Below are 11,447 nucleotides of genomic sequence, written 5' to 3'. Positions count from 1 at the left end.
AAGTGTCCACAGCACACACTCACCAACTGAGCCACCTGTTAAGATCCAGAAGCTTTTCTTTACTCCTTATCCACCTTACTCACATTCTCAATTCAGTGACAAGAAATCAAAATCTCACTTATCAGAATTTATTTTCACTGTACTGAATCTTGAAGATAAATAGGGCAATCACAACAAAAACTTAAGCTATTTATAGGGGGAAAACAAATAGTATTGCTCTGCTAAGGAATGTACAACCAAATAATTCCCAACAACTTTCTGTTATACCCAAGGTCAGTGTCTCTTTCAGCTATCATCAGAGAAGCTTTGTCTTGCAGAGGATGGGAACTAATACCAACACCTGGACAAATGGACAATGTGCAGAGTGAGAGACCTTGGAACACTCAGTCCTAAATGAGCTATCTTCATCAAACTCCACTCATCAGGGCTCAGGGAACAACGTGTACAAGGTGGCAGAAGGATTGTAAGAGCCAGAGGGGATGGAAGACACCAAGGAAGCAGTGTCTTCCAGACACCACAGGACTGACACACATATTAACTCAAGACTGAGGCAGTACGTACAAGGGATGCACAGACCCAAGAGAGGCAGGGTCCCAGTGCTAAGAGGGGAAAGTGTGCACAGGCTCCCATCCTAACCAAGAAGCTATCTCCACCTGACAATCACTTGCAAAGGAACAATTAGTTTTCTCCAGTGAAAGCTCACTGGGCATACAAATCACACATAAATCAGGGCAGGCCCCATGCTCAGCAATACATAACCAATTTTGTAGACTGTTATTTGTCTCAGATTGCTTTGTTTGGGAATTTTTCTTTTTTAATCTTACAGGTCTTTTGCTTGTATATTATGGTTCCCAATTATGTGCTTTGTTTGTGTGAATGTGTGTTTATTAGCTTTTTCTTTTCTCTCTTTTTTTTTTATTTTCTTTATTTTTTGCCAGTTTTCTAAAGAGGGCTTGGAGCTGGGTGGGTGGGGAGGATCTGGAAGCAGATGGAAGAGGAGAAACAGTGATTAGAATATACCGTAGGAAAAAATAATTATTTTCAATTAAAAAAGTGAAAATAACTATGTTATATACTGCATAAGTATCTAACTCTCTAGCAACATAAGTTCAACTGTGGTTCACAACAATATTCAAGAAACCTACAAAAAACCCACCACTGGCCTCCTAAGATACAAAGGCATAGAATTATAATTTATAATTTTTAAACAACTGTAAAAAAAAAAAATCAAAAGGATTTGGGGTTAACTGTAGGGAAATAAAGACAGAGCTAACCAAATAACCAGCACTTTCTAATTAGGGTTTTTACGGTCTGAGTCTTAAAAGTGCTGAGACAGAGGGGCAGGGTAGGAAAGTGACTATCTGAAGATTGCCTTACATGTGCTCTGCACCCACACATTCTAATGCAACAGTCCATGTGTACATGACAGATGAGTAAAAACAAGGACATGAACTCCTAATCTATCCTAATTAATAGCTAATAAAAGAGAGCACTGAGGATTTGAGGCCAGATCACCATATCCCATGTCCATTCTGATGTACTGTGCTACAACACAAGCTCTGGTAAGATTAAGGCTACATATTTTAAGAATAGTCTTATTTTAAAGATTTACTGGCAAAAAAAAAAATCACTCCATAAAAATTAAAGTATTAAATTTAAAATTAAGTATTAAAACACTTGATATTTCCTGGGATAATCAATCTCACATTACTAATCTTCTATAAAAGTAACCTATGAAGACAATAGGAAGCAGTAGTAAATTTCAAATAGTTGGTATATGAAATTTAGCCACTAAGAGAACCTATTAAATCCTTATCCACTTTCAATAATTACCAGAAGTAGTAGATCACCTTTCACTGAATAAAAATGCTGTACTGTACAGATCAGAAAGTGGAACTAATCAGGGATTCCCTAAACCTGAACTTACCCTTGCACGCATCAGGAGGTCTACCTTCTGGGTGGAGATTCAAATATGGAAAGTTCTCTACGCAAATACAGTCTGACTGGGGAGTGGAACTTGTGTTTCACTGTTCATCATCCAAGGATCTTTGTGCAATACACTAACTGCACTAACTAATCTACACGGTGCCAAAACTAACAATGGCTCTGACCAATAAACCCAGAGGCCAATCACTGAATTCACAGACAGGCCTACATTTTAAAGATTAATCACCAGTGCCAATGAAATAAACAACATGGAGTTTGGTGGCACGATTTGGTTTTTGATTTTATTAGATAAACATAGTAAAATTTACCACAAGCACCATGAAAGATGAGCAAGTGCATGATAAAACAAATACAGCTAACAATCTTCCAACTTTACTAACTCATCTACTTCACACCCCCAGGGTATTCATCCCAGATCGCAAACTCAAACAGAAGAAAGACTGTACATAGCAGTGGATTTCAACCTTCCTAATGCTGGACCTTTAATCCTGTTCCTCACGTTGTGGTGACCCCCAACCATAAAAATACTTTGCTACTTGATAACTGTAATTTTGCTACTGTTATGAATTGTAATGTAAATATCTGTGGTTTTGGATGGTCTTAGGTGACCCCCATGAAAGGGTCGTTTGACCCCGCAGAGGAGTGGTAACCTACAGGATGAGAAGCACAGGTATTGATCCAGTGTATTTATGGTTAACCTCCATACATCATCTGCTGTAGACATAGCAGGTGTTTTATCAATCAGTTTGCTGGGCATTACAGCACATGCTTGTAATCCTAGCACTCAAGAGGTTAAAGCAGAATTCTGGATTTGAGGCTACCCTGGGCTACCTGGAGCCAGGTCAGCCTGGATACATAATGAGACCGTCTCAAAACAAAACAAAACATCACACAGGCAACATATGAATTGTGCCAAAATTTATTTAATTAGATTCCCAACTATAATATAAAAGAATGAGAAAACCTAGCAGTTCTTGCATAAATTAACTTAAGCAGCTCAGTTTTCTGGGCTTCAGCTGCCTCATCTAGAAAATATTCCAGGGCCGTTATAATAGTTTCACTGCTGTTGTTTCACAACTGTGTTTCATAATTAGTGAAAATAATGTTTTCAAATACTTTATTGCAAAACGTAAGCACGCTGAGGGCTACACTTCAGAGACTGAAAGCCCAGTGCACGGATGGGGCGCCAATGTTTACTAACTATCCAAAAGGACGACAACTCCAAAATCTAGTGTGACACTTACGGATCTAAAGCACCAAAAAGCCAACAAGTTTTTAATGGGATACTTAAAAAATTTAATTGTTAAAATAAATACTGCCATTTCTAAACTGACAATAATAGTCAAGTGTTCCAGGTAAAAACGAATGTAGTTTCTTGTATTAGTATAGAAGCCAATAGCACGGTTTTAAGTATTACACTTTGTACTCCCTTAGAGCAATGGCTTTTCTGACAGTGAAAATAAAGTTGACCATTAACTACTTCAATATTGCCATGAGCACTTAAAAACTATTTTCTTGAGGCTGAAGAGATGGCTCAGAGGTTAAGAGTACCTGTTGTTTTTGCCGAGTACCAGGCTCAGTTCCCAGCATTCATATGGTGGTTCACAACCATACAAAACTACAGTTCCAAGGGATCTGATGCCCTCTTCCAACCTTCGTGGGCACCAAGCACACATGTGGTACACAAACATACATGCAGGCAAAACACTTACACATAAAATACATAAAACACATATAAAATATTATTTTACTGTAGAAAGTTTTAAAAAAATATATAGATAAGGAAAACAAAGGAAAATTCCATTATTTTACTATGTAGAGATAATCATATCCAACATCTTGGTATAAACACATAGGTACAAGTTCTAAACCATGGACTTACTAAACAGAGAACTTGTATATCCTGTAACTGTTACATCGTTGACAATGTGATCACAATGTCTCCTACATCTTTAAGTACAATAGGCACACCAGCACTAGCGAACCATCAATGACTTCCGGAGTGTACACCAGTGACTGCTGTCAGGCTCCGACCACTTACTTCTAAGTTGTCTTGGAAACAAGTTCCCTCTTAACACAGCTAACTTTCCCTTCAAGATAAAGGCATGGGATTTCTGAAAGGTTTCTATTACCAACTTAAAATATGTGACATACAGACATTCAAATTCTATTATGGACTTTCTACCTAGCTTGTCTTACAAAATTAAATTATTTTAAGGTGAGTCCCTTTTTGGCTTAATGCCCATTTGAGAGCCTTAGTGTTGAAATTGTCTTAAAACTGTAAAGCACCCACATAGATGCCATTCTGATGGGCACTACATAAACTGTAAAATAAATATATTTACAGATTCTAATTGAGATGCAAGACAAATTTAAAATGATAGGAAAATGCCACTTTTTAACTAAGGCTTGGGAACTGTTTCAAAAGGTCCATTTTAATTCCAGATAGAAGGCAGGATTAAACACTACCAAGTGGATTAGTATGGAAGAAATAGATTTCAATATTAATTCTGTCTTTTAAGTTAAAAGGCAGCGTTTTAACTTAATTTAAAAAAGGAAATATGCAACAGGTAGCTGGAGACTTGCAATTAGTAAAAACTTCTGGCAGAAATATACCATGTAGTAATCACAATGATTCTAGATTGTGAGATTCGATTTAACCTTTTGTAGAAAATAATGAAGCAGGATGATGCTATGGGGGTGTATGAGAAAGGTCATTATCATGGGCTAAACAGACCCAATAATATATTCTCTTGGAACATGCAAGTATGGGCTTGTCTGTGCCCAATCAAAATCACTGGTAGCTTATTTCATACTCATTATTCTCTGTAGTTCCCCCAACTCGTTAAAAAAAATTTTTTTCCAAAAACAACATACCTCAGTTCTTTGAGACAAAATGTTTCACTATGATGAAGAGTTCAAGTGAATGACAACAGCAAAAGTATTCAGAAACACAAAGTTACCAATGATAACCAAGGCTAGACCATGGTGAACTGTTAACGCCACAACTCCCCAAAGACGACCTTGAGGCAAAACAAGGTTTCGGAGGGGGAATAGCAGTAGCTACTATAATGTCTTTGTCCTGAGTTTCCTATGCAATCAAACATGGTATTTTTGTCCTATTAATTAATCTTTAGAGAAATAATTACCTACACAGACACAGACTGTGCATTTAAAAACACATTTAACATAATTTCTTACAGACAATAAAGGCTTGTATTTAAACAATGAAGCATGTGAACGGAACAAAGAAAACAAGAATCACTCAAATGGATATTAAGTGTTTGAACACCAAACAACTACTATAACAGTGGTTGACAGCACTACACAAATAAAATATAAACTTACCAAAAGTAATGATTGTATGTGTTTTATAGAATTTTAACCAAAGATGAGGATAAAGCAAAAAAAAAAAAAGGTAGAAAGACTTAAGCACTACCTAAGAATTGTTTCTTGTGACCTCTTAAAATACATTGCCTGTTTTTTCTCTACTTTTTTTTTTTTTTTTTTGCTCTGAAGACTGTTTAGAAACCAATATAGGTTAGCTAACTGTTCCCACCTGAGACTTCTACTGCCCCCAACACACACACTCTTCGATACTAACTAGATACAAATGTAGACCAGGCTGGCCTCAAACTCACAGAGATCCACCTGCCTCTGACTCCTGAGTGCTATATCAAGAAAAAAAATTATATATATACTTATGAGTTTTGTCCTGTTGCACAGGCTAAATTCACACTTGTAGCCTCAAAAGAACCTGGGATTCTCTTTTAAAATAGTAGCAATAAAAGACTGCTTATAAGAAAATTAAATGATTAAGAATTAGATCTTCCAATGATGACAGCATATTTAAACATAAAATAGTTTTAACCTATTACCAATACAGTTGTTACCTGGATAGATGGCTTGTTTAAGTGACCCAGATTTGAAGTTGTTTGTCTTGGTTCATGTCCTAAGACCATCATATTAGCATTGATCAGTCTGAAGGCATCAATAACAACCTGTAAAACAAGGTGTCAAGTCAATTCTTTTTAAAAACAAGTCATGGTGCCAAGCAACAGTGGACAAGGCAAGATCAACTTGCATCTGTTTCTGGCCTATTTCCAGAAAATCATTTAATTATAATATTAATAAAAAGAACCTCCTGCTGATAGTGCCATCAGTATACCACCCTCTATCTTGTAACGTAAGGTGACACCAATTATTGTGATTTCCATGAAGCAGCAAAATATTAACTTAGCGTCTTTATTATTAAAAACACGTCATTACTAAGCATACATCAAATAACCTTCCTTGTTGTGCTTACTTGTTTCCTAAAATTTTCCTAGTCAAAATGAATGACAGGGAAAGGAAAACTGAAAGTGAGCACAAGCTAAGGGACTACATCTAAGACCCAGCCCTGTCACATCAATTACGCCATCACAGTACTTGAAATGACAACAAAATTGCAGCCAGCACGTCACTTGCCCATGTGTTCTCTACTAGTCAGATACCCTTTACTTCTTCTGACTCTGAAATACTTTATATCTTGTCTGATGGCTTTAAACATCCAATCCACTGCCAAGCCTAGGAGGCACAATATAAAAAAACCAAGGTCACCCACGCTTTCAGACAGAAACAATATAACATGGCTGTAAGTTCACAGAAAAGAAATTGTAAAGACATATTCTTTCATAACCCAGTATCATGTTAATTAGCTATTACATCAAGAGATTAAGCAAGAATCAGCTATTTCTTACTACCATATTGCTGACAGGCTTACAGTAATCGTTAAATTTGAAAGAACTTAAAAGAATGTGAAGTTTTAGGTAAAACCATGTGATACTAAGGCAGACTGCCTCTTTCCAAGACAATCTTGAAACAAGACTTGAAAATATAGTATTTCTTCATTTACTTTTAAAAGTATTAACAACCAAGACTATCAGTGTTTTATAAAAGTCACTGTTATCTGGATTTGTTTTCAGTTATACAACTTGTTTCAGTACACTGAATTATTAAAAACTATTATTTTCAAGTTAAACCAACTGCAACATAATGAGGTATAAAAAGCTATCTTAAAGGCTTCTTAACCAAGCCTGGTAGTGCGCGCGCGCGCACACACACACACACACACACACCCTTTTTTTTGGGGGGGGGGGTGGTTTGAGACAGGATTTCTCTGTTTAGCTTTGGAGCCTGTCCTGGAACTCACTCTGTAGATCAGGCTGGCCTTGAACTCACAGAAATTCACTTGCCTCCCCCTCTCAAGTGCTAGGATTAAAGGCGTGCGCCACCACCACCTGTCCGGAGTACACGCCTTTAATCCCAGCATTGTGGAGGAGGCAGAGGCAGGCAGATCTCTATGAGGTTGAAGCCGGAGTTACATGGTAAGACCCTGCCTCACACAAAGAAGTGTTTCTACCCACTGTGACAAGTCTAAACGTTACAGTCACAGCAAACATAACATGACACCAACACATTAAACAAGATAGTCTAAGGTCTCTGTATACTTCAGCTGTCCTAACAATGATAATAAGTTTTAATGTTGCTTTCAATTCTTGTGGTCTGAATTGTTCCCAAAATTCATTCTTTTTGCTTCAAAGCCAAGTATTTAATCATAACCATACACAACTGTTTTTAACTATTAATGGTAAATGTAAGACAGCAAATCATCAGTTTTGTTTCAACTGCTTTATGATTCCATTCTTAGAGTTCAGTAAAAATCATTTCTAGGAAAAAATTTCACAAACTATGGAAATTTCATATTATATCCCAATGAAAGGCTTACATACATTTTTATACCAACTGCTTTCAAACTAAAACATTAGACAGCAATTTTCATGCAAAAATGTGTCATTTCTATGGAATATTATAAAAGCAGGTGTGAAATATCATAAAAGAAAATGTAAATGCCAGTTAGGTCATAATTAGGTAGGTACCATGATCTATTTTTAACCCTGAATTTTTTTTTAAAGTGAGATTACAACAATGCTTTAAGAATTTAATGTTGTTCAACTAGTCAATTATGACCCATATGAAATGACATGTTCAGATTGGCAGTTCCTGAGCAACAATAGAAATGATTACACTAAGATTAAAGGAATTTTCTGCCATTGCTATAGCAACTGTCTTGAGGAAACTAACATGTTCAAAAACCTGCAGACCAAAATTAGATTTAGCATGCAATAAAAAAATAAATATGGCAATATATTCCACATTTTAATTTCTGTACAATTTTATAATTGCCTTTTCTGCTGTGAGAATAAGTGGATTTTGCCTTTAGAACAACCTATCAAAATAGACTCATTAATGTCCAGTACACTAATGAGCAACGGGTGAAGAAGGTGTTAATTATGCCACAGTAAGATTCAAAAAAAAGCCCTAGTGAGAACTTGGAGGTGTGTTTAAGCTCAGGGCGTTTCCCCATGTTTGTGTATTTACAGAATGATGCAACAGAATGACAGCAAAGTGGTCACTCCACAGTTAGGAAAATAAATCCAACATGCAACATACTAAACAAAGAACCTCCAAGAATGAAGGCACAGAAGGGAGGCAGGGAAGAAAGAGTAATCCATTCTTAAAGCATTCTGCTGTTTTCATGGCTCACTTTGAATATGTATACATAAAACCAGTTTGTCTTGTGCACCTCAAAATTTTAAAAAAGAAACAAAGACTGCATCAAAATCACCTCCTCATAGTAACAATAACCTCTACACTGAAGGATGAAAAATAAAAAATTCCTGTCCATGTTGAAGCCCTGCAAGCCCACTGAATCTCTATTTCCCAGCCTGACCAGTTAATTTTTTCTGGTACAAGTGCCTTGAGACTTTTCAGAGGTCAGCGCAACAGTAGACAGCTTATAACAAAACCATTAGCAGTTTGGCTAGCTTAGGGAAACCTCTTACTTTCCTTTTTTTGTTTATTATCACTGCATGAATCTGCAGCATATGATAGTTTATAATTTCTCAGGCTTGTTAAATTCATGTTAAAGGTCTGTTTTCTTGTTGAATAAATTTTGTTCATATAATGCTGCCTATTTCATACACTCAGTCTTTAATAGCACCTTTGGTCTATGCGCAACTCACAGATCAAAACAGAGGACTAAAATAGGGGTTGATGATGCTATTTACATGTGTGATTCCTGCTGTCTTCTTGTTAGTAGCTTTAATATAATAGAAGACCTTGTCTGTTTTGTAATTAACACATCTTTACTGGAGAGATATTTGGAAGTGATTGCTGTGAATATACTGGTTAGTAAAATAAACACAATCACACACCACTTTCTGTTATCAGACAAATTTGTGAATTGTACACATTATACTCCAGATCAACAAACTGTGATATAACAGCCAAGTAGAAGACACATATTTATATAACCCTTTATTTTTCTGAAAATATGTATTCACTCTGACCTTGCAAATATAATTAGCTGTGGGATGTGCAGACTTCAGTACCATGGTTGCTTTACTAATTGCAACTCTTGGAAATAGATACTAAATATTTGGAAGCTGCCAATACAAAATAAAAACTGCATCTTTCTTGTACATCTGTCTTAGCTTACAAAAGCAAAATAGTTTTAAAAACAATACTGAGTTCCATGTTTATTCCAAGCACACCCAAGGGTCAAGGACCTATCATTTCATTTTAATGATGAATCTGGCTTAGGATTTAAGTTCCAATTATTTTCAAATTCATTTTAATCCATATTTTTTTTACTTCTTCCATGAGTATACCACAGTTCATTCAACATGCTATTTTTTAACCCATGTTTCCCTAGGTCACTAAAAGAGCAGACTAAATTTCTAAAGCATCAAACTACAATCCCAATTTTTACATTCAAAGGAAGCTCTTTTTTCTTTAAGCAACACTCCACATAATTTAAGGAAAAGTATTTTACTGCAGATATACTCTGTCAGTGGTTTCTGCCAATGCCTCTCCTCCACCTCCTCTCACTGGAGCTTCCAGTGGCATTTCCAACTGCACTTACACTGAAGTCAACGACCAATGGAAGTGTTTCAGAAACACACAGCGAAAGAAAGAACTGATATTAAAACATCTATAATGCATTCACTTTCTTGAGCTTAAAGAGTTAGGAGATGTAAATAATCAGGATCTTCCATAACTATACAGGTCAGCCTAAGACTAAATGAATAAATAAAAACTTAAGACCAAAATCAATGTTAAATACTTAAAAAAAAAAATGAAAGAAAAAGGAAGAAAGACAGCACAGTGAGCAGCAGGGTTACATATTTAAAGCATGTAACACTAGTGGCATAGAGACCCATGTCTAATCACTATGAAGACAGAAGCATGAGGAGAAGGGCAGCACCACACCAAACACTGCTGCCTGGAGACAGCCTGTTATCGACTGCTTAGTTTGTTTCTAGATTCTTTAAAAATTAAGAACGAATGATGTGACCTGGGAAATACTGTGGAGGTCTGTGACCATTTTGTTACTTCTGCTGCTATGCACTGCCATGCGTCTATAAGATAAAAACCTTTTCTGTCTCTTGTAAGCCCACAGCATAAAAAATTCAGAGATATCTTACTTTTTATGCCATTTCCAATGAAAAGCACTAAGAACTAAAACTGACTCATGCCAAATGCATATCACTGAATTGCTGTGATTTCTTCGTCTCAAGTTTGCAACATGGAAATTATTTATAAAATGTCAATTTTAGCTCTGGAAAAGAAATTCCTATGTGAATGTACAGTTCTTTCTTCATCCTCAGAGAATTGCTTACTGTAGCTACAGATCTGTACTACAATTTCAATATACTAGGGGAGAATAGGGATGGGGCAGAACTAGCATAATGTACTTTTCTGACAAGTGAAGACATGCATCAAAATTCAAAGAGTTAAATCCACAAGTTTCAAACATATATCCCTTAATGAAAACAAATCTATTTTTAGAAACTAGCATGGCAAAGGTAATTAGACATTTCTAGATCATGAAACATTGTGAAAAGAATATACTTAAGTCATAAAAGGAACTTTTCAGTGTATGCATAGAGTCGGCATAGTATAGGAGTATGAGTGTCTACGTGTGAGCCAGACTCCCCTCAAAGTTAAAATTCTAGTCTATCACCTGCTAAGCAAGTTACCTAAGACAAGTTACTTAATGTCTCAATCTCCTTGTTTACTTACGAATGATACTTCACAGAGTTGGTGATAAGATTAAATAATACATGTGTGCTTATCATTACAGTTCTTGTGAACTGTGGTACTCAGAGAGCTGTTCCTGTCAGATCTCTCTCTGTTTAATAGAACCTGCTGTGGACAGCACAGCTGACTTCTAACTCCAGCTGCTGTACCTTCTTTCTAATCCACGGGATAGTCACACCAGGCAATACATCCCCTGGGCTGCTCCCAGCCAGTGACTAAACACAACCATAATACAAGGATCTAGCCATCTCTGCCAAAACAAAGACACCTCTGAAAACTATGACTCAACAACTCTCCATCAGCCTACGGTCAGGCTTTTCCTACCCTAGGCCAGTTTCCTACTTCCCAACCCAAGG

The 11,447-nt window shown here is 36.4% G+C and overlaps 1 protein-coding gene across 1 annotated transcript in view; it reads right to left on the bottom strand.

Annotated features, from left to right (window-relative positions):
- The window catches only part of Psmd14 (proteasome 26S subunit, non-ATPase 14), an 88,459-nt gene that overhangs the window by 15,165 nt on the left and 61,847 nt on the right, over nt 1-11,447 (bottom strand). Inside the window, exon 8 of the mRNA XM_059260550.1 lies at nt 5,841-5,948. Within this exon, the coding sequence (XP_059116533.1) occupies nt 5,841-5,948 (108 nt within the window). The remainder of the gene's footprint in view (nt 1-5,840; nt 5,949-11,447) is intronic.

The sequence above is a fragment of the Peromyscus eremicus genome, chromosome 4 (assembly GCF_949786415.1).
Source record: "Peromyscus eremicus chromosome 4, PerEre_H2_v1, whole genome shotgun sequence".
NCBI lineage: Eukaryota > Metazoa > Chordata > Mammalia > Rodentia > Cricetidae > Peromyscus > Peromyscus eremicus.
The sequence above is the reverse complement of the archived record's forward strand: the minus strand, read 5'-3'. Positions and strand labels throughout refer to the sequence as shown.